Here is an 18588-nt window from a genome sequence, read left to right on the forward strand (position 1 = left end):
CTGACACCTCTGTTGGCTAATCAACAATTGCGTCACAGAAAAAAAGTTGTGATATCATTAAGGAAGACTGTGAAGTCTTATTTATTCGCTTATTGTGGGGAGCTTTTAAAAGCAGGGCCACTTTTCATTTTGTAGGATGGTTAAAGCATAGTCGTATTTCAAAGAGGATCCACATTTCTATTAACGTCCTAATTAGATTTTATATTCTGAAATTTAATTTTCTGAGCAAATACTGCTCTGTAGACTTCTCTGAGAACAGCCCACTCAGGCAATGATTGATGCTATGGTAGTAAGTGAATGCTTTCCTATGCTCTCTTTTCCTTTCCAGCATTTGTAAAAGAAGACTGCAGCTACACTGCAACTATTTTAAGCAGTTTTGAATGAGAACAACATCATCTTTCTCTTAACTTGAATATGTACGTTTATGACTGCAGTGTGATCCACATCAGCTCTTTCTAATGACAGGCCACTTTACTTTGAGTTTATTTGGGTAAAACTTTCTAAATACATTTCACTATCTCAGGCTAGGAGACTGACAAAATGAAGAAGCTGACTCTGCGTGTGATATTTTAAAGGGAGGAAGATGACAAAAGCATTGCAAGAAGAAAGTATCCTTAAAGATTATTATCATGGTGTCTACCAGAGTGAGAAGTAGGTGGCATCATATTCTGAGATATAAATTCTCTGAGGCAGAACAGAATTTTACTACCTAAATGTAATAAGATGTATTGTGCTATCAGCAAGGCCATGGAGCTCTATATGATTAAAATAAAAAAGTATCCAAGTATCTGCCTTTAAATACTATTTAATGATAATGATTTTTGTCTTTAGTATTTATATTGGAAGTCAAGAAAGAGGCAAGCTGCAGGCTATCTAATAATAATATGAATAATATGCACTAACAGTTGCCCTTCTTTTCCTCCTTAGTTCTTATAGTCTATGTTTATTCTCAAAGAAAGTCTTCTTCCTTCGTCTCAGTTTATATGGTAATTGAAATATTAGTTTAAAAGTTGTGTTTTACACCTCATGATGGTGAAGTGAGTTTTAACATTCGATTTTCATTAGGAAAGAAGACTCAGAAAAGGGGTACCATGTACCAATCTCTTTCACATGTTATTTGTTTTTCATAGCAATCCTTTAAGCTACATATTGTAACCCATTTACTTTTATAAAAGTAGAAAATTAGGCCCTATAAACCTCTAATAAATGTAGCCTCAGGCCCAGTATTGCCCTGGACCTGTCTCATCCCAGGTGATGGAGCCAATTGCTAAATATTCAAGATTTTTGTTGATACCAAATTGGCCACGTGAATGGGGGCAGTCATACCGCAAAAAACAGCAAGGGCTAAAAAACAGGGCTCCTCCCTTCCAGTTCCCCACTGCTCTGTGGAGGAGAAAAAATATTTTCCTTTACCCTACTGAGTTTTTACCTGAGAGCTTGTAATAAAAGACTAACAAGATAAGAACAAACAGAAGTGTATTAACATGAATACCTCATGTATACATAGGAAATACCCAGGGAAAAATGAGTAACTCCCAAAAGTGGCTTAGAATTCAAGCTTAAATCCCATGTTAATAGGGAAAGAGGAGGAGAGATGAAGGCCTCTTAGAGGAGAGTAAAGGATTTCTATGAAAGATGGTCCTTGAAGAATAGATAAGAGGCATAGTCTGTGACAAAGTTTGTCTGGGGTGTCACTGACTTCTAATCTCTTCTGTGCTAAGAATCAATTTTCCCTGGTTGATGAAACTCCTGAGGAGGGGATTTATGACAACTGAATTCCTTTTGAAGGATCTGTCTTTAGGCAGATAAGGAAGTTCAGAGAAAGCTTCTCCATGCATTTTCTGTTTTTCAAGTGCCTACAGCTCAAGATGATCAATATACCACCATGCTACATTTTAGTGTGGTGTGTTCTGCTACCCTTCACCTCTGAGAGAAGGTTTACCAGCTCACCACTGCCAGCTTTCTTAATTTCAGAGTATGTATTCATCACAATTAGCACTATACATAGAGCACATGCTCATTCTTTTCTTCCAAGTTTACATAGTCTTTGGATTCCAAAAGAATTAAGAACAATCTAATTCAAAGCTTCCTAAGATATGTTTGTAACAGCACACAAAGTCACTCCCTTCTTAATCCTTTGTTTTAATTTCTTCTCCTATATTTTTCAAATATTTTGCCTCCTCATTTGATAGAAACTACTAGAGAGTTGAAGTTCTCTTATGTATTTTGTGTTTTTTCCATTATGCCTACTGGGATACTTACTAGAATAATAAAATTGAGCTAGAATATGATAGATGAAATTGCTAGAAAATAGGTCAAGAAATAGTGTTGGCTTTGATTATTGCCACGTTTTACTATCTACTTAAAATGTTACCATGAGTATAGTCACATTTTATACACTTCTATTTAATTTACAGATTGTAATTATATTTTAAAATTTAATTAATAATCATTTTAATCTCTAGCCTCAAATAACAGTTAATATGTTTTAGTATAGGTACAACTATATGGTATGGTATACAAGTAAGGTATTCAAATAGTCTTGAAATTTTCAAAAGAAAAGAGAAAAAAATAACATCTTAGACTCCAAAATAGAGAAAAATAATGAAATATATGGGTAATCGCCCCTACGCTCCCCAACAAAAAGGAAGTCAAAGAAATTTTTTAAAGTGACAAGTTAAAAAGCAGAGTTCTCAAGTATTACTTTTGGTTTTCAAAAAAGCATGCTTTTTATTAAAATACTACGAAGACTCATTTAGAAATGTCCAGTTGCTAATGCTGATATTTGAAAACTCACACACACACACATAAACTAAGATTGTTTATCTCCCTTTTCAATTTCAGGGGAGCCTATGGTCATGATGTAGGGAAACGTCCTTGGATTATAGGAGATGAGACTATTTTAGGACTTATGACTGACATTGTAGGTAAGTATAAAATGAATTTTTTCCAAAAGAATCATAAAGATATAATCATTTAGTTATACACATAGGTTATAAGGTAAAAATTTTATTGAAGAACATCCTGATTTTCTATTTTAATCCATAATACTAAGGCGTAAGCATGCCTTTAATTAAGACTTATTGCTAATGTTATTTTTTCTTATATATCCTAGGACTAGTATTTGCTCACCAATGAGAAACACACATATTTATAATTAAATAAGTTTCATAAAAATCAACTTAAATGAATTTTCTAAGGTTTTATTATATGGTAAAATAAACATTAACCTTAACATGCTAAAGGTCTAAAACACCAGTATGTTTTCGTTCATTTCAATTTAACTCATGGTGATCTTTTAAAATTAGGCTGAGTGCTGTTGAAAATAATATAGTTGATGCTGTTTTTTGGTATATAATGTATTCCTTAAAGTGAATTCTATCTACTCTTGGTAAAACTATTCAAGATAGTTTTAGATGGTAAATGTGTTAACATTTCAAAAAAAGTTATCTGTTTAATTGGGTTGATTATTCAGCATTGCCTAAAATCTTATATGAAATTTAAGGTATTAAACAAACAAAAAATATAGCTCTGGTGACCAGAGACGAGTGTGCTTCTGGGCCCCATAGTAAGTCTCCTACATAGAGCCTCTTCTTTAAGATCAGGAAATGTAACAAACTTCCCTAAAACCTACAAATAAACACAGAGAATCAGGCAAAGTGAGGTGACAGAGGAATATGTTCCAAACAAAGAACAACATGAAACTGAAGAAGAACTAAGCGAAGTGTTGGTAAGTAATCTACTCAATAAAAAAATCAAGGTAATGATTATAAAAATGCTCAATGAATTAGGAAGAATGGATGAAAACAGTGAGGAGTTAAACAAAGAGCTAGAAAATATAAAGAAGAACCAAACAGACCTGAAGAATACAATAACTGAAATAAAAATACACTAGATGGAATCAACAGTAAATTAGATGATACAGAGGAACGTGTCAGTGAACTGGAAGACACAGTAGTGTAAATCACTCCAGCTAAGCAGAGAAAAGAATAAAGAATTGAAAAATAAGGACAGTTTAAGAGACCCCTGGGACAATATCAAGTGTACTATCATTCACATTATAGGGGTCCCAGAAGGAGAAGAGAGAAAGGGGCAGAGAAGTTATTTGAAGTGATAATAGCTGAAAACCTCCCTAACCTGGGAAAGGAAACAGACATCCAGGTCCAGAAATCACAGAGATAAGATCAAACCAAAGAGGTCCACACCAAGACACATTGTAATTAAAATGTCAAAAAATAAAGAGAAAGAGAAAATCTTAAGAGCAGCAAGGGAAAAGCAAGTAATTACATACAAGAGAACTCCCATAAAACAGTCAGCTGACTTTTCAGCAGGAACTCTGCAAGGCCAGAAGGGGGTGGTGTCACATATTTAAAGTGGTGAAAAAAAAAAAAAAAACTACGGCCAAGAACACTCTACCTGGCAAGACTATCATTCAAATTTGAAGGAGAGATAAAGAGTTTCACAAATAACCAAAAGCTAGAAGAGTTCAGCACCGCTAAATCTGCTTTACACGAAATATGAAAGAAACTTCTGTAAGTGGAAAAGCAAAGGCCACCACTAGAAATCTCTCTCTCTTTTTTAATGTTCTTATACAGTATTCATTTGCTCTGTAACAATTCACATTTTAAATAGTGCTTCCTGACAACATGCCAGCTGGCTCTTCTTGAAAAGGGGCAATAAGGATAGCAATTCACATTCAAGGTGGTGATATTACCAGACCACACTAGAAGGGTAAGCAGAGATCCTCTGGGGTTGGGCGGGGGGTGCTGTGGTGGGGAGGATGTTGTCTAGGGTAGAGGGTTTGTAAGGGAAGGAAAGAGGAGAGGTTGGGAGAAGGAACACCCTTGAATTTGCAGAAGTCATTACTCTAAGTAGTGGTTGTATTGGCTTTGCTGGTAACCCCATGTAGGGAGAAGAGGAAGAAAGGAGCACTTCCTATCTTAGATGTTTGGTTGGGGGGTTGCCTGCGAGGAGAAGGAAGTTTAGGGACACATTTGACAAGAGACCAGCACCCACACCAATCAGGTGAAGCTTACTCAGTCTTCAGCCACCATTTACATCCTCTGTACTGGCTGCAGGAGGGAGAGGAAACCTCAAGCTTTTGTACTGTGTTTAGCAAGGAGACATTCAAACTTATTATAGTCAAAGCAATCTAAGGCAGTCTGCAAACATACCACAAAGAATTTAGGGACATTGTTCTTCTAGCTTCTTCTTATGTATTTCTGGGAGTCACCCCAGCATAAATATAGTCTTCTGCCCCAATCAACCCCCCCAAACCAGATCCTCAGTAAACAACTTTGCATTTTACTCCTGCCCAAAGTGGCTGGCTTCCCAGAAAGGCTCAACATGGTAGAGAACCAGGCCTAGATGGCCCGGCCCAGGTTGCAGGACTACTGCCCAAGTTTAGGTATTCAGTCAACTAAAAATTAGTCCTTAGAATTCTCTATTAGACTAAAATCTCACTGGTTAAGGCAGGGAGGACACAGTTCAGTCCATAACATATTCCCTGGTGAAAACAGAGTTAAATAAATGTTTATCCACCTCTACGCTAACTTAGCTCCCAGTATCTAGGCAGGAGACTGGAAAAGTCTTCTCTGCGATATTTGGGCAACCTGAAGGTTCTGACATGGGTTTTCATAGCATGACAAACCCCACCACATGCACAGTGGGGAACACAGAGGGTGCTTAACGCACCCCAAACTACCAGACTTTAAGGAAAACCTGTTTTTAGTTTATGAACTATATGAATGTGTAACCTGTTCCATTCAGCAAGTTAAAAAAAAAACAAAAACAAAACACTCCATTGAAGGGTTGCAAGCAAAAGCAACAAGCTCTGTTTGCTGCTAGTTATTATTGAGTAATCATTACACTACACACATTTCTGTTTTATGTGGTTATATTATAGGATCAGAAGATTGGCTTCTAGTTTAAGATAACACATTAAGTACAAACTGAAAATGCTCCCTTCTATTCCAAAAACAGAGAAATAATAGAAAAAAATTTAGATTAACAAACATATAGCAACACTAAAAAAAATTAAATAGAAATCCCTACTGATCAGAAATATAGCAATTGCTGAAGAAAGAAGCAGTTGAAAGCTGGAAGCACAATATCTGGGGGGTAGTGCATGGAGCCAGGAGTGTGTAGGGCCTGAGTCTAGGACTCTCACAAGAAGCCCCAGGGCGAATCTGCAGAGCCCTGGATGCTTGGGGCTCAAACTCAAGGCCAGAACCTTGTCAGCCAGGGTGGGTAAAGGTGAAAACACAGCATCTCCTGCCAAACCAGTCAGGATCTTGGGAGCACAGAGCATTTGACCAGACTGCCAGCATTATCCAGAGGAGTGTATATTCTCATGGAGGGAATTCCCACCTGAACGATACTGGACTACATTTACAGATGTATTAATTAGTTGTTTGACAATGCTTTCATTTATGTTCATTTTTTAGACGCCTATTATATTCATTCAAATGCCTAACATGTAAATTTTTTAAAAAACTGAAAAAAATCCTGCATTAATTTGACCTGAGCATGTATGTTTTCCTTAGATATGGACTGTTTCTTTCTTTGCTAGATTTGCTTTCAGAACATAAATTGCATTCTAATCCTATTATTTTGTGATTAGTATTTATCATCCTCTAAAGAGGAGTTCAGATGTTTATATACAGGCCAGGGAAGTGGTAAGGCTATCATTTAGTGAGATTTATTTATGACGCCCATAAAACCTGCAAAAAGATTTCCTTTGATCGTTTAAAAGTTTATAGCTCTATTGCAACTTATTAAATGTGCCTGTGTTTTGTTGCCCAGCAAATACACATATGTCAGAATGATTACTGAAATTTCAAACCAGCCCACCTCTCATTATGATTACTAAGGAAATTAAAAAACAACAACTAAATATTCAGATTTATTTAGATAAGTAAGAAGATTGAGCTTACTAAAAATGTTTAAAGAATATTTATCAATTCTAGCTTTAGGGATTTTTGTGTGCCTTTGAAATACCATACAAAGCTGTTAACGTATGGGACAAACTTCATTATGTTTTCTGTGATTTTTGTCCTTGAATGTTGTATAAATTAAATTACAGTCATTTGATCCTAATTACATGGGATATAAAAATAACAATTATGTCTTGAAATGGGCAAAGTCACATTTGTACATATGAAACTCAATAAACAGTATATGTATTGTTTATTATATATATATATATACAGTATATATATATTCTCAAAGTTTCAAGCCTTAATATGACAAATGCATTGTCATATTTTATTTGAAATATTGTCAGTGCATTAAACTCAATCTTTAGTTTAATGATTAGTTTATTAAATGTTTATTTTGTTCTCTACAATTTATGTTGTATCAGGAGAAATATTTCTACTTTTTTTTTTGTTGACAGTATCTGCAAAAGTATATTATGAGCAATATTTTAAAAGCTTGTTTTTGTTTTTAAATTTCAGTAGCTATTATCTATCCCCAAATTTCTTTACTTTTAAAATTGTATATATTAGTCCAAGAAATGGTTCTTAATTTAAGTTGAAAAATGAATGAGTTCACTTTGTTCGATTTAGTAGGAACTGATTCTTTTAGAAGGTATTGTGTGTCTGTTCATGTTTATTTTCTTTGCTGCAAATCCCATGCAGGTTCCCTTTTGCCTTGGTTACTAGTAAGTTCTGAGAAAATTTGGTAGAGTTTGAAGTAGCAAAAACATTTAATAGCTCCTAATTTGTTTCTCATCCGCATATATAGTACCCTGTTGCAATTTTTAAAAATCATTCTTTCTCACATGTAATACAAGAAACCTAAAATCCTCTTTGGAAGTAGATATTGTATAAATCACAAAATAAATTTTAATATTATGTGGTAACTACAGAAGAGAGAAGCAGAAGTCAAATTGATTTTTGCTACTTGTGGGCTGTCTAAATGTGTCATGAACAAACAGACAAGTTGTATATTTTGGACTATGACTGAATCTTCCAGGTTCTTAAAACCACAACCTGTATTTTGCCATAAAATTTCTCAAAAAGAAGTAACAGGAGTATAATAAAAATTATTATGTGTACAAATTGATAGAGTGGATAGAGAAGCGGAGGAGACAGTGAGCAACCCTATTTATTCATAGACATAGAAAAGAATTTCCATTTCAGATGAGAAGAAAAACCATTAATAAAACATTTTATATGGAGCTAACAATTCTGCAAAACATGGAATAACTTTCCCTTATAGTTAATGTCATATTATCAAGTTGATAGAAATAGAATTGCTGAAGAATATTATTAGTATTATTATTAAGCCTACTTCTCCCTGGGTACCTAAACATCACAAAGGGCTAGATACATACATTTCGGCTTATAAAAATGTTGTAATGTGAACATAAATTTGCTTTATGAAACTTGTGGTTGACCCTCAGAGAAGCAATAATCCCTGGGAGCTCTCTCCAAAGTCATAAATCCTCAACCACACACTAGCCACCTCTAAGGCCATAGGAATTTGCTATTTGAAAAACAGAGTGGAAAGTTCTCGGACTTAGCCTAACTACAAACCTTACAACAAAATCCACAATTAACATTTGCATCTGCTTAATAAAATATACAGAACATGGTATGGCAGTTATGAGATCCATCATTAACCTTCTTCTCAAACACTAAGCAGCCTGGAACCCTGTCGACCTCACTTTGCAAAATATTTGAAATTAAATGAAGATTAGAAAGATGCAGAGGGATGTTGGTAATGAACATGGGCTTCCTATATTTGACTTACAGGGAGTGGATAATGTAGACAACACTTCCAAATGTTACCTTGAACAAAGATTTTAATTAATATTTTTTTATAAGAGAGGGTAAGATTTTGTCTCCTACTTCCTATCTGTGAGACCTTAAGCGAGTTAGTTCATTTCTGTGCACATCAGTTTCCTCATTGATAAATATGGAAATCAAAGTAGATACCTTATCAAGTTACTGTGAAGATAATATAAGTCACATTAGAAGTGTTGGCACATAATAAGGGCTCAATAAACGTTAGCATGACAGGCATTGAGATAAGAAGGCAGTACTTGTACATAACTTTCACCTTCTGGTAAACAAAAAGTTATGTTCAATAAATAAGCAAGCAAGAAAGCACTCTTCAAATGAGAACCCTGGCTCACACCCATCTCAGATGAAGTAATTCAAATTTTTACATTTACTGCAGTGAGTTTTATATGATCTTCTAAAATAAAGACTCTTTCAAATCCTGATAAGTTTTCACGAAGTTTTTAAAAAAACCTTGGCCTCCAATAAATTTGCCCCCGATACGTGTAGTTCTTTCTTTTATTTTTATTTTTTATTGAAGTTTAATCAGATGAATGGATAAAGAAGATGTGGTGTATACATATATAATGGAATATTACTCAGCCATAAAGAAGCATGAAATAGTGCCATTTGTAGGGATGTGGATGGACCTAGACCATATTATGCTTAGTGAAAGAAGTCATACAGAGAAAGACAAATACTGTATGATATCACCTATGTGGAATCTAAAAAATAATACAAAAGAAGGTATATGCAAAACAGAAACAGAGTTACGGATGTAGAAAACAAACAAGTGGTTGCCAAATGGGAGAGGGAAGGGGGAGGAGCAAATTAGGGGAGTTACAAACTACTATGTATAAAATAGATAAGCAACAAGGATATATTGTATAGCACAGGGAATTACAGCTCATACTTGTAGTTATTGATGTTTCAACACTATTTCACAAAAAGTTCTTGGGAGAAAGAAAAGGTACAAAGAGAAGCAACTTGAAATAATTTCAGCTTGCTTTAAAAAAAAGATTTTTGTCTTATGGAATGCTGATAATATTGAAATATCTTAAAACAACAAATGCTGATTTCAGAAATACATATTGGACCAAAAGAGGTAGGTCAATTAGGTAAATTTCCTTTGGAAAATAGGCTAAAAATCAGTCTGACTGGTGGCCCTTTCATGTTAACAACGCTTGATTCTTTAGTGCCTTTAGGTTATATTTGGAATAAACATTTCTGTTCATGTTCTGCAGCATTAATATTTGCACCATCCTTAGATATACATAGGTACGCACGCACACGTTAAGTACACCGAACCTCTCCTTGACAAAGTTCATTAGCAGGTGAGGAGGGCATTTTGTGAAGAGCTTAATTGAATTTAAAGTGTGCCAAGGCGGGATAATTTTTGCGGGCAGACAAATTATTCAAGTCAGTGAGGGATTATTTACAAAGAATTGATCCAATGTTAGCATGCCACTGCGAGTGAGGGGAGGAAAGGCCACATGTATGTCTAGATTAATTCAGCCTAGCACTTGTGGTTCATCACATTCCATGCAAGAAAAATTTTAGGTGATCCAAAATGAACACTATTATTTGAAGGACTAACATTCCTGAGGGATGAATAATTATTTTAATCAGAAGGTAATCATTAAGCAAAAATGGAATGCCTGACCTTGTATAGAAAGTCTCCCTCCCTTCCTGCCTCTTCCATTTCTTTGTTTTCATTTTGTGATAAAATTTATGAACTTTCTCCTCTTTTGTTTTCGTCCCACCACATTCTTTCAAATGCTTTTCTTTCTACTAATTCTGCTTTCTCAGTATGTTTGGGGCGTGGCTCCCCCACGGATACCAAAATAGGAGGATGCTCAAGTCCCTAATATAAAGTGAGTCGTGCCATGAATACAGTCCGTCCTCCATATCCGCAGGTTTCATATCCACAGATAAGGAGGGCCAAATGTATTATTTTTCCTTCCTTTTCTCCTTCCACGCTCCCTGCCAGAATATTTTTTACTAAAATGAATAGTGTTCAGAAAAGATGTGTGTAAAGAGCTAACAGGGAGTTAAGGGTTATATAAGATTGATATAATAGATAATATTTTGTTTTAGAAATAACAGTAAAAATTCATACCATAATGCAAAGAAACAAATAAAATAAAGCTTGCAGCATTTCTTTCACCATATTTCAAAAAGACTTTTATACCGTAGGAGAAGACATATGCCCCTGTATACAAATTAAGCTTTCTAGTATGTTTGAGACATTTTATTTAGTGCTAGGAATGCAGAATGAGGTTGTCGTTATTGTCCCTTGACTTGAGACACTATTCACCTTACAATGACCAGAGTTACATCTCTTAACAGCCACCATTTATTTACCAACCTTGCATTCAAATGGGGAAATCCATCCATCAAATGCAACAAAAAGTTTTTCTTGACTAAATGAAGACACAGGCCTTTCCTTAAATGGCTATGTTGAAATATAAATTCCTAAGTTACACACTTATTTCCAGTGGCCTCCCCTCAAGTGAACTTAACCTAAAATCTATCTATTAATTAGATTAATTATTCTACTTACTGTCTATTCTTTTAGTAAAAATGGGACTCTATCAGAAGTATCCCATTGGATACAAAGTGCAAGACTTGTATGATGCATTTTCTCTAAGACCTAGTACAGCCTTACGAACATTAAAGCTCACAGCCCATTTTTCTCAGTGATAGTACAGAGAAATTATTCCTATTAAACAGGTCTAATTGCCTTTAAGAGACATCATAAGAACTAAAAATAGGGAAAGTATTATTATCTTTGTTATTGTGCTCTGAGTTCTTAAGTATTCAATGTATGCTTTGTCTCTGGGTCTGTTTCCAGTGGCAAAACCCTTGTTAACAGGAATTAGATCAGATTATGATTGTGTAGTGGATATCTTAATTTTGTGTGTTTTCTTCATCAGACAATGCATATCTATTTTAATTATCTTATATCAGTGTGTATAAATAAACCCCAGAGCTATTTAGCTCTTTGTACTTTGCTCCTAGCTCTTTTGTCCTATGAACTACAGTATTGTATATCTCACTGTAATAACAGTGAATTATGTTTAGCAACATTGCCTTCTTTTATTAAAGGTGCATTTTAGTTTGATGTTAGAAACAACCAGCTTTAAAAATGTGATGGGCTTTCATTTCTTTTTAGATTCCTTTTGGAGATACACTTACCACAAAAATGTGCTCTGTGGGAATTTGGCAACCTAGCTGATGATAGGATAAATCATTTTTAGTTTAGCAATTGCTTCACTATTATGTTATTATTATTTACTATGTCAAAAAGGAAATATAATTTTTAGCTAGCTATGTGCATGCATATGAGACCAGCTATCGTTTGATAAAATGAGTCAAGTGGGAAAACTTCCATTTCTTTGTGATGACACATCAAATGTGTCCTTATCTCTAAACACATTAAGGATGAAGGAGTGATAGTTTGTTTTTCCAGGTACCCTTAGAACTAATAGAAAAATCTAAATTATGATATATTTATTTTGCAGGAGCCAATGAGAAAGAAATAGCCCTAATGAATGGTTTGACTGTTAATTTACATCTTCTATTGGTAAGCTTCCTTTTCCACCAATGTTTAGTATACACTGTTTACAGAATCTGACATTTTTCAATCTTTAATTCATGAGCATTTGGAGGTTTACTTATTTAAAAATAAGTTGTGAGGTTGTTTTCATTTCTACCAGGAAATGCTGGACCATGATAGAATGGCTTCTTCGTAACCATGGGAGAGTTGACTCTTGCAAAGAGCTTTAGAATAATGAATAGCTCTTATCTCAGAACATAAGGAATAAGAGTCACAGTGGGTAAAAAGCAAAACTGCTGCACACACACAAAACAATGATGTACGAATGGTAGCAAACAGTGAGCTTTTCAGAAAGACAGTTTTCCAATATGCTGGGCTTTAGCAGGGTAGGACTATGGATTAGTATGTTTTTGTAGACTGATTTTGGGGGAGTAGATTAAAAAAGAATTAGAAAATAAAACTAAATTGGAGAAAAAGGACCTAGTACCTTAAATGAGTCACTGTGTTTAGGTGTTTCTTACATCCTAAGAACTTAATAATGTGTATGTCTTAGAATGTCAAATATATTATTGATTCGAAATATGGTACCTATAGTAATTGTTTGATGCTATGAAAAATTTGTATTTCATTTTTAAGTGAGATTCTGAAAACATGTCTACAGGACAAAGATGCACAATTAAGATATTGATATTTTATTTTGATAAAATATAGACATGATTATTAAGTATGCCTGAAGGAAAGTACTTGTGGAGTATGTTAACTATGATGGTAAACAGCATAGTTTTCAGTTCAGACACCTCTGGCTTGGCTCCCAGCTAGGCTACTTAATACCTGTTTGACTTTGGACAAGGGTTTTGGCATTTCTAAATCTTAATTTTTTCCTCTGTAAAAATGAGGATGATAATACCTACCTCGTACATATGAAACATGATAATATGTGAAAATTGCTTTAGCACCCTGGCCAGTGGTCAACATCCAATTAACAGTAGTAATCATCCTCATTGTTATTACTGTCAGTCAGTATTGCTTCTCCAGGAACTGTGTGGAGAAATGAAAAGGCCCCACTGAACACATGAGCTACTTCTCCCTGGTGTCTCTAGAAATGCCAAATGTTTCATTAGGGCAAAGGTACTTTTAGTTGGACCTAAAATTAGATTTCATAAAATCATAAAACTGTAGAAATCTTATGTACTAGAAACCAAATCTGCAGTGCTAGATAAATCAATATAAATAAAATATACACAGAACATGATATTTGTCTCATAATAGAGAAATTGCCATTAAACGCATTGGGAAGTTAATTTTTCAATTAACATTTAAGTAAAGTTTGAGAATGTGTTTTTATCTGATTCACATTTTCTCCCAAATTTGCTTTCCTATTGATAAACATAATGAGCAAGTATCTTCTTCCGTTTTAGAATTTATTGGAAACAAGGCTAATCGGAGAAGGTACCTTTGACAGACATCTAGCTGTGTAATTAATTAATGCCTTTAAAATGCTGGAGATTATAAAATGAAAGTGTGGTATAAAATGAACAAATGTCTAAGTTGTGCATTAACGCATTTCTCAATAAATCCATTTCATTGCAGTTATCGTTTTTCAAGCCTACGCCCCAACGGTATAAAATTCTCCTAGAAGCTAAAGCCTTCCCTTCAGATCATGTAAGGATTCTTCAAATAATATTTATATTCTTTCTACTCGTCCTAAAGGAGCATATCATTTGCCTGACTTGAATGTTTATTCACTAGTCTTTTCCAAGTAACCTTATAATAAAAAGATCTGTCAAATGCTTTTGATTTATGCATTTCTTTATAGATTGTAGCTTTATTTCTTTTGTTCAAGTAAAACATGTGTTAAAGGAGGAAAGAATTGAACGGGTACATTGATTTATTAGTCTTATTAGACATTGAGCAAACCGTTGGTCTAAATCAAGTGCAGTTATAAATGTTTTATTAATTCTTGTTGCTGTTTTATTTTATGAAATTAAATCGATACATATACCAGTACTTAACCTTTTAGGTACATAAAGTAGGAATATAAACATTTATTTGTCCATTTGTTTTCATAGCACACTAGCATAATTATTGGTGCTTTATAATTAAAAAAATGTATTAAGGACTAAAAGAATTTCTTGTGGTTCAAGAAAAAAAATCATGCTACTTTTTCAGGAATCACAGTTGGTAAGAAATATGATTGTTCCAGACACAGACACAGATTAAAGTATATTGCAGTTTTAGTGCTGCATTTCAGTTTTAGTGTTGGAGAAACTTGATTTCTGTCTTTTCTAAGTATTCTAGCCCACACCTTGTAATTTTAAGGCACTTAATTAATGCAAATTAATAACCATGATCTTACTAAAAAGGATCAAACCCCTATCTTGAAAAACTTCAGGGTTCCTAAAATTTCTCGTTCCCATTTATATCTTGGGCTCTCAATGAAGGGAACTTCTTGATGTCCTTTTCTTTTACTAGCTTACTCTTTCTAGGACAAGCCATTTCTGTACTCTCTGTTGGAGCCTAGCAAGTCCCCACTGCTCACTTTGGTTATTTTGTAAACTCTGTTTTGACTTGCATTAGATGATTTAATATCTTATTCTAAAAATCTCTTGTACTCCTAAAGTCTAGATGACCCCTACATTTCCATCCATTTCTAATATTTTGTGTTTCAAAGAATGTTCAGACTGTTGCATGTAAATTATGTTAAGCAATTTTTCTCTGATATATTCTGTTTAGTCACTTTTAACCTTGACCTTGAATTTAATATAGTAATATGCTTTTATTGGTATTTTATTATTTTTTTCTGAGTTATTTCAATGTACTTCTGTACCCTGGACTTGATTTAATAAATCATCTTTCTTTTCCAGTATGCTATTGAGTCACAGCTTCAACTTCATGGACTTAACATTGAGAAAAGTATGCGGCTTATAAAGCCAAGAGAGGTATATGAGAAAGATAAATAAATATTCATCATTCTTCTATTTGGTATTGATTTTTTTTCTTCATTTTCTTCAAAAGTTTATTATCTTCATTACTTTAATGGAAGTTTCAAGAAAGTATAAAAGGCCTATACTCTGTTACTGTTAGGTCATTTTGCTTAAAATAAAGAATTAACTCAGAAGTGTATTTATTTTAATTTTTCAAGGGCTATTACAAGCAAACTATTTTCCTATTAATACCACTGGAGTCTGCCATATTCTTCAATGGGATGGGAGGAGATGACAAATTGCATACATCATTTTCAATTTTAAATGCCATTGCCTGTGGGTGCCATTGAAATCATGTTAAAAATTAGTGATACTTGTTGAAATTGAATGATGCCTATCTTTTATGCCCCTCTTAATCTAAGGATCAAATATTTTTCTCTGAGCTTGGCCTGGGGTATAGAAAGGGATGTGGTGTAGCAGAAAAAAACTAGGCTTAGAACCTCGCTATTACTCCCCAGGGAAATCCCAGACCCACCAACATACTGGGTATGTGACTTTCTGATAGTTACTTTATCTCTGAGATTCCTTTATATTTAAACAGACAACAAAGGAAATACCTAGTCAGGCTTGACCATATGTTCAAGGTCTAAAATACTGTGCACTTTTCATTAATAAAGATATAAGCTAAGTTGTACAGGTTTTGACCTATAAACCCTGCAACTTGTGTAATTTTGGCACCAAGAGATCCACACAGAATAAATTTTAGGTTTCACATATGTACGATGCTCCCAGGCTGTTAAACCAGTGTTTGAACATTTATTTCTTTCAACCCAGAACTAATTTGAGAAATTAAAGGTCTACTCTATTCACTTCTATTTGCCAACATGCAATAAATTAATGGAATAGGAAGTTCTCACAGCTTTGGAACAATATCTGTTTCATATGTTATATATAAATTGCTTATTTCCAGCAAAAATGAACATAGCCACTAATATATCACAAGTTTTTACTTTAAAAGTGACAAGTGGGGACTTCCCTGGTGGTCCAGTGGTTTAGAATCTGCTTTCCAATGCAAGGGACGTGGGTTCACTCCCTGGTCAGGGAACTAGGATCCCACATGCTACAGGGCAACTAAGCCCGCCCACCACCAACTAGAGAGAAGCCTGCGCTCCATAACGATAAATCCTTCATTCCACAACGAGGATCCCGCGTGCCGCAACCAGGACCCGATGCAGCCAAATAAATAAATAAATAAATAAATAAATAAATAAAATGAAATAGGGAACAAGCTTACAGTTACCAATGGGGAAAGGCGGGGGGACAGGGCAGGGGGAGGGATAAATTAGGAGTTTGGGGTTAACACACACACTACTATATATAAGGTAGATAACCAACAGGACCTACTGTATAGCACAGGGAAATATACTCAATATTTTAAAAAATAATAAAAGTGACAAGTGTTGTAGAGCTGTATGAGTTAATCATAATTTGGGGACCACTCTTTAGCATTACTGGATTAGAGCACGTCAACATGAGAGAGAACCACATCTATCATTGAAAAATATATTTCTTATTTGCTTAATACTGATTCTTTAAAGAAATAAAGTATTAGTATATATAACTCTTTCCTTACTTTTTTTTTGAAATTATGGTGGACAAACTGTATTAGCTTCCTCTAAGGGAAAAAAAGAGTTTGGGGTTATGATATTATTAATTTTATTCTGAATTTTTTCTTAGAATCACCGAAATCCTTCTCTTTATGTATAAAGTATGCATCACTTAATAATTCAAAGATTTCATTGTCAATCCTATTTTTATAGATTTTCATTTTGTAAACAACTCTCAGACTATTAGCAGAAATTAGAGTATTATTATATTTGTGATACATATTATATATGCCTAATGTGGGATACAGTAACTGGCAAATGGTAAGTTACCAAAAATTAAAAATAATTGAAGGAAAATTCATTAATGCCTTAATGAGTTTTCCCCACATATTAATGTAGTTAATGATGCTTTGACTTCATAATCATGTCAGATTTAGCACTGTAGAAAATTCATGAAGACTTCATAAATAGATGAGAGTTATCAGGATACAAATAGACTCTATGTATCTAGCTGAGTTATTTTCACTCAAGTTGTTTATAAGACCAAATCTAAATTCATTCACAATTTTCAGAAAGTCACTGATCATTAGTCTTAGGTGGGGAGTTGTGGGGGAAAAGTAACTTTGATAATATTGAGTTTTATTGATATTTTCTTCATGTTTGGATCTTGATCTTTAGATTGGTGTGGAGGAGATTTTACTCTTAAACTAATAGAAAATATTGGTTAAGTTACACTCAGATGAATGATGTATACGTGCCTTTTTTTTCTGGAAAAAAATGATATTAGATTGATAAGCAAAATACCAATTTCCAAGAAATTTGCCTTGACATTTAATATTTTATGGACATACTGTACTTTCTGGTATTTTATTTGATGGGAATAAGAAGGAAACAATCTATAAGTATGTAAATAGTAAAGATTAAGTGAAAAACTGAAGAATAAAATCAAGCAGTAGGGTTTTGCAAAGATACTTTATAAACCTCTTTTTTACTATTTTGTTGTCATTTCTTAATAACAAAAAGCATATTCAAATACATGCTCTTGCCCGATTTTTGAAGATTATTAATCTGAAAAAAAATTATCTCTGATTTTTCTTATGGTAGGAAAGATCTCAAGGTGAATTTTAGATTGGGAAATGTAAAGGGACAAATTTGTTATTGTGGATATAATGTAACTTGTGCCTAACGTGACTTTAGGGGGAAGAAACACTGAGATTAGAGGATATCCTTGAAGTAATTGAGAATGAAGGTGACTCTATTGCAGTGATCCTGTTCAGTGGTGTGCATTTTTATACTGGCCAGCTCTTTAATATGCCTGCCATCACGAAAGCCGGACAAGCAAAGGTATGTACGTCATTTCCTCCTTTGCCCCTTGTCCAGAACCTCACTCTATAGGAGTATTCAACTGCACTTCTAGTAAAATACCTTTGTTTGTGTCTGTGTAAAATTATTTAAAGAGTTTAAAAAAAGAGTAAGATATATATCATATATATGACCTATGACATATATATGATATATGACATATATATAATATATTAAATATATCTTAAAATATATATATATTTTGCTTTAGGCATCTCTATTTAAACCTCTTTTTGTCATTTCTGTGGTCTTACCTCCTTATTAGCATCTGCTCTCCCAATGTCTACCTCTAATCAGCAGTATAGGTGAGCTTCCTGTAAGTGATGTCATTGGTACAGAGCTGCTCAGTC

The 18588-nt window shown here is 34.0% G+C and overlaps 1 protein-coding gene across 1 annotated transcript in view; it reads left to right on the top strand.

Annotated features, from left to right (window-relative positions):
• Positions 1-18588, top strand: part of KYNU (kynureninase) — a 95751-nt gene that overhangs the window by 24664 nt on the left and 52499 nt on the right. Inside the window, 5 exon segments of the mRNA XM_061199760.1 lie at positions 2845-2927; positions 12311-12372; positions 13936-14007; positions 15210-15284; positions 18074-18220. Coding sequence (XP_061055743.1) covers positions 2845-2927; positions 12311-12372; positions 13936-14007; positions 15210-15284; positions 18074-18220 — 439 coding nt within the window.

Source organism: Eubalaena glacialis, chromosome 1 (assembly GCF_028564815.1).
Source record: "Eubalaena glacialis isolate mEubGla1 chromosome 1, mEubGla1.1.hap2.+ XY, whole genome shotgun sequence".
Lineage (NCBI taxonomy): Eukaryota > Metazoa > Chordata > Mammalia > Artiodactyla > Balaenidae > Eubalaena > Eubalaena glacialis.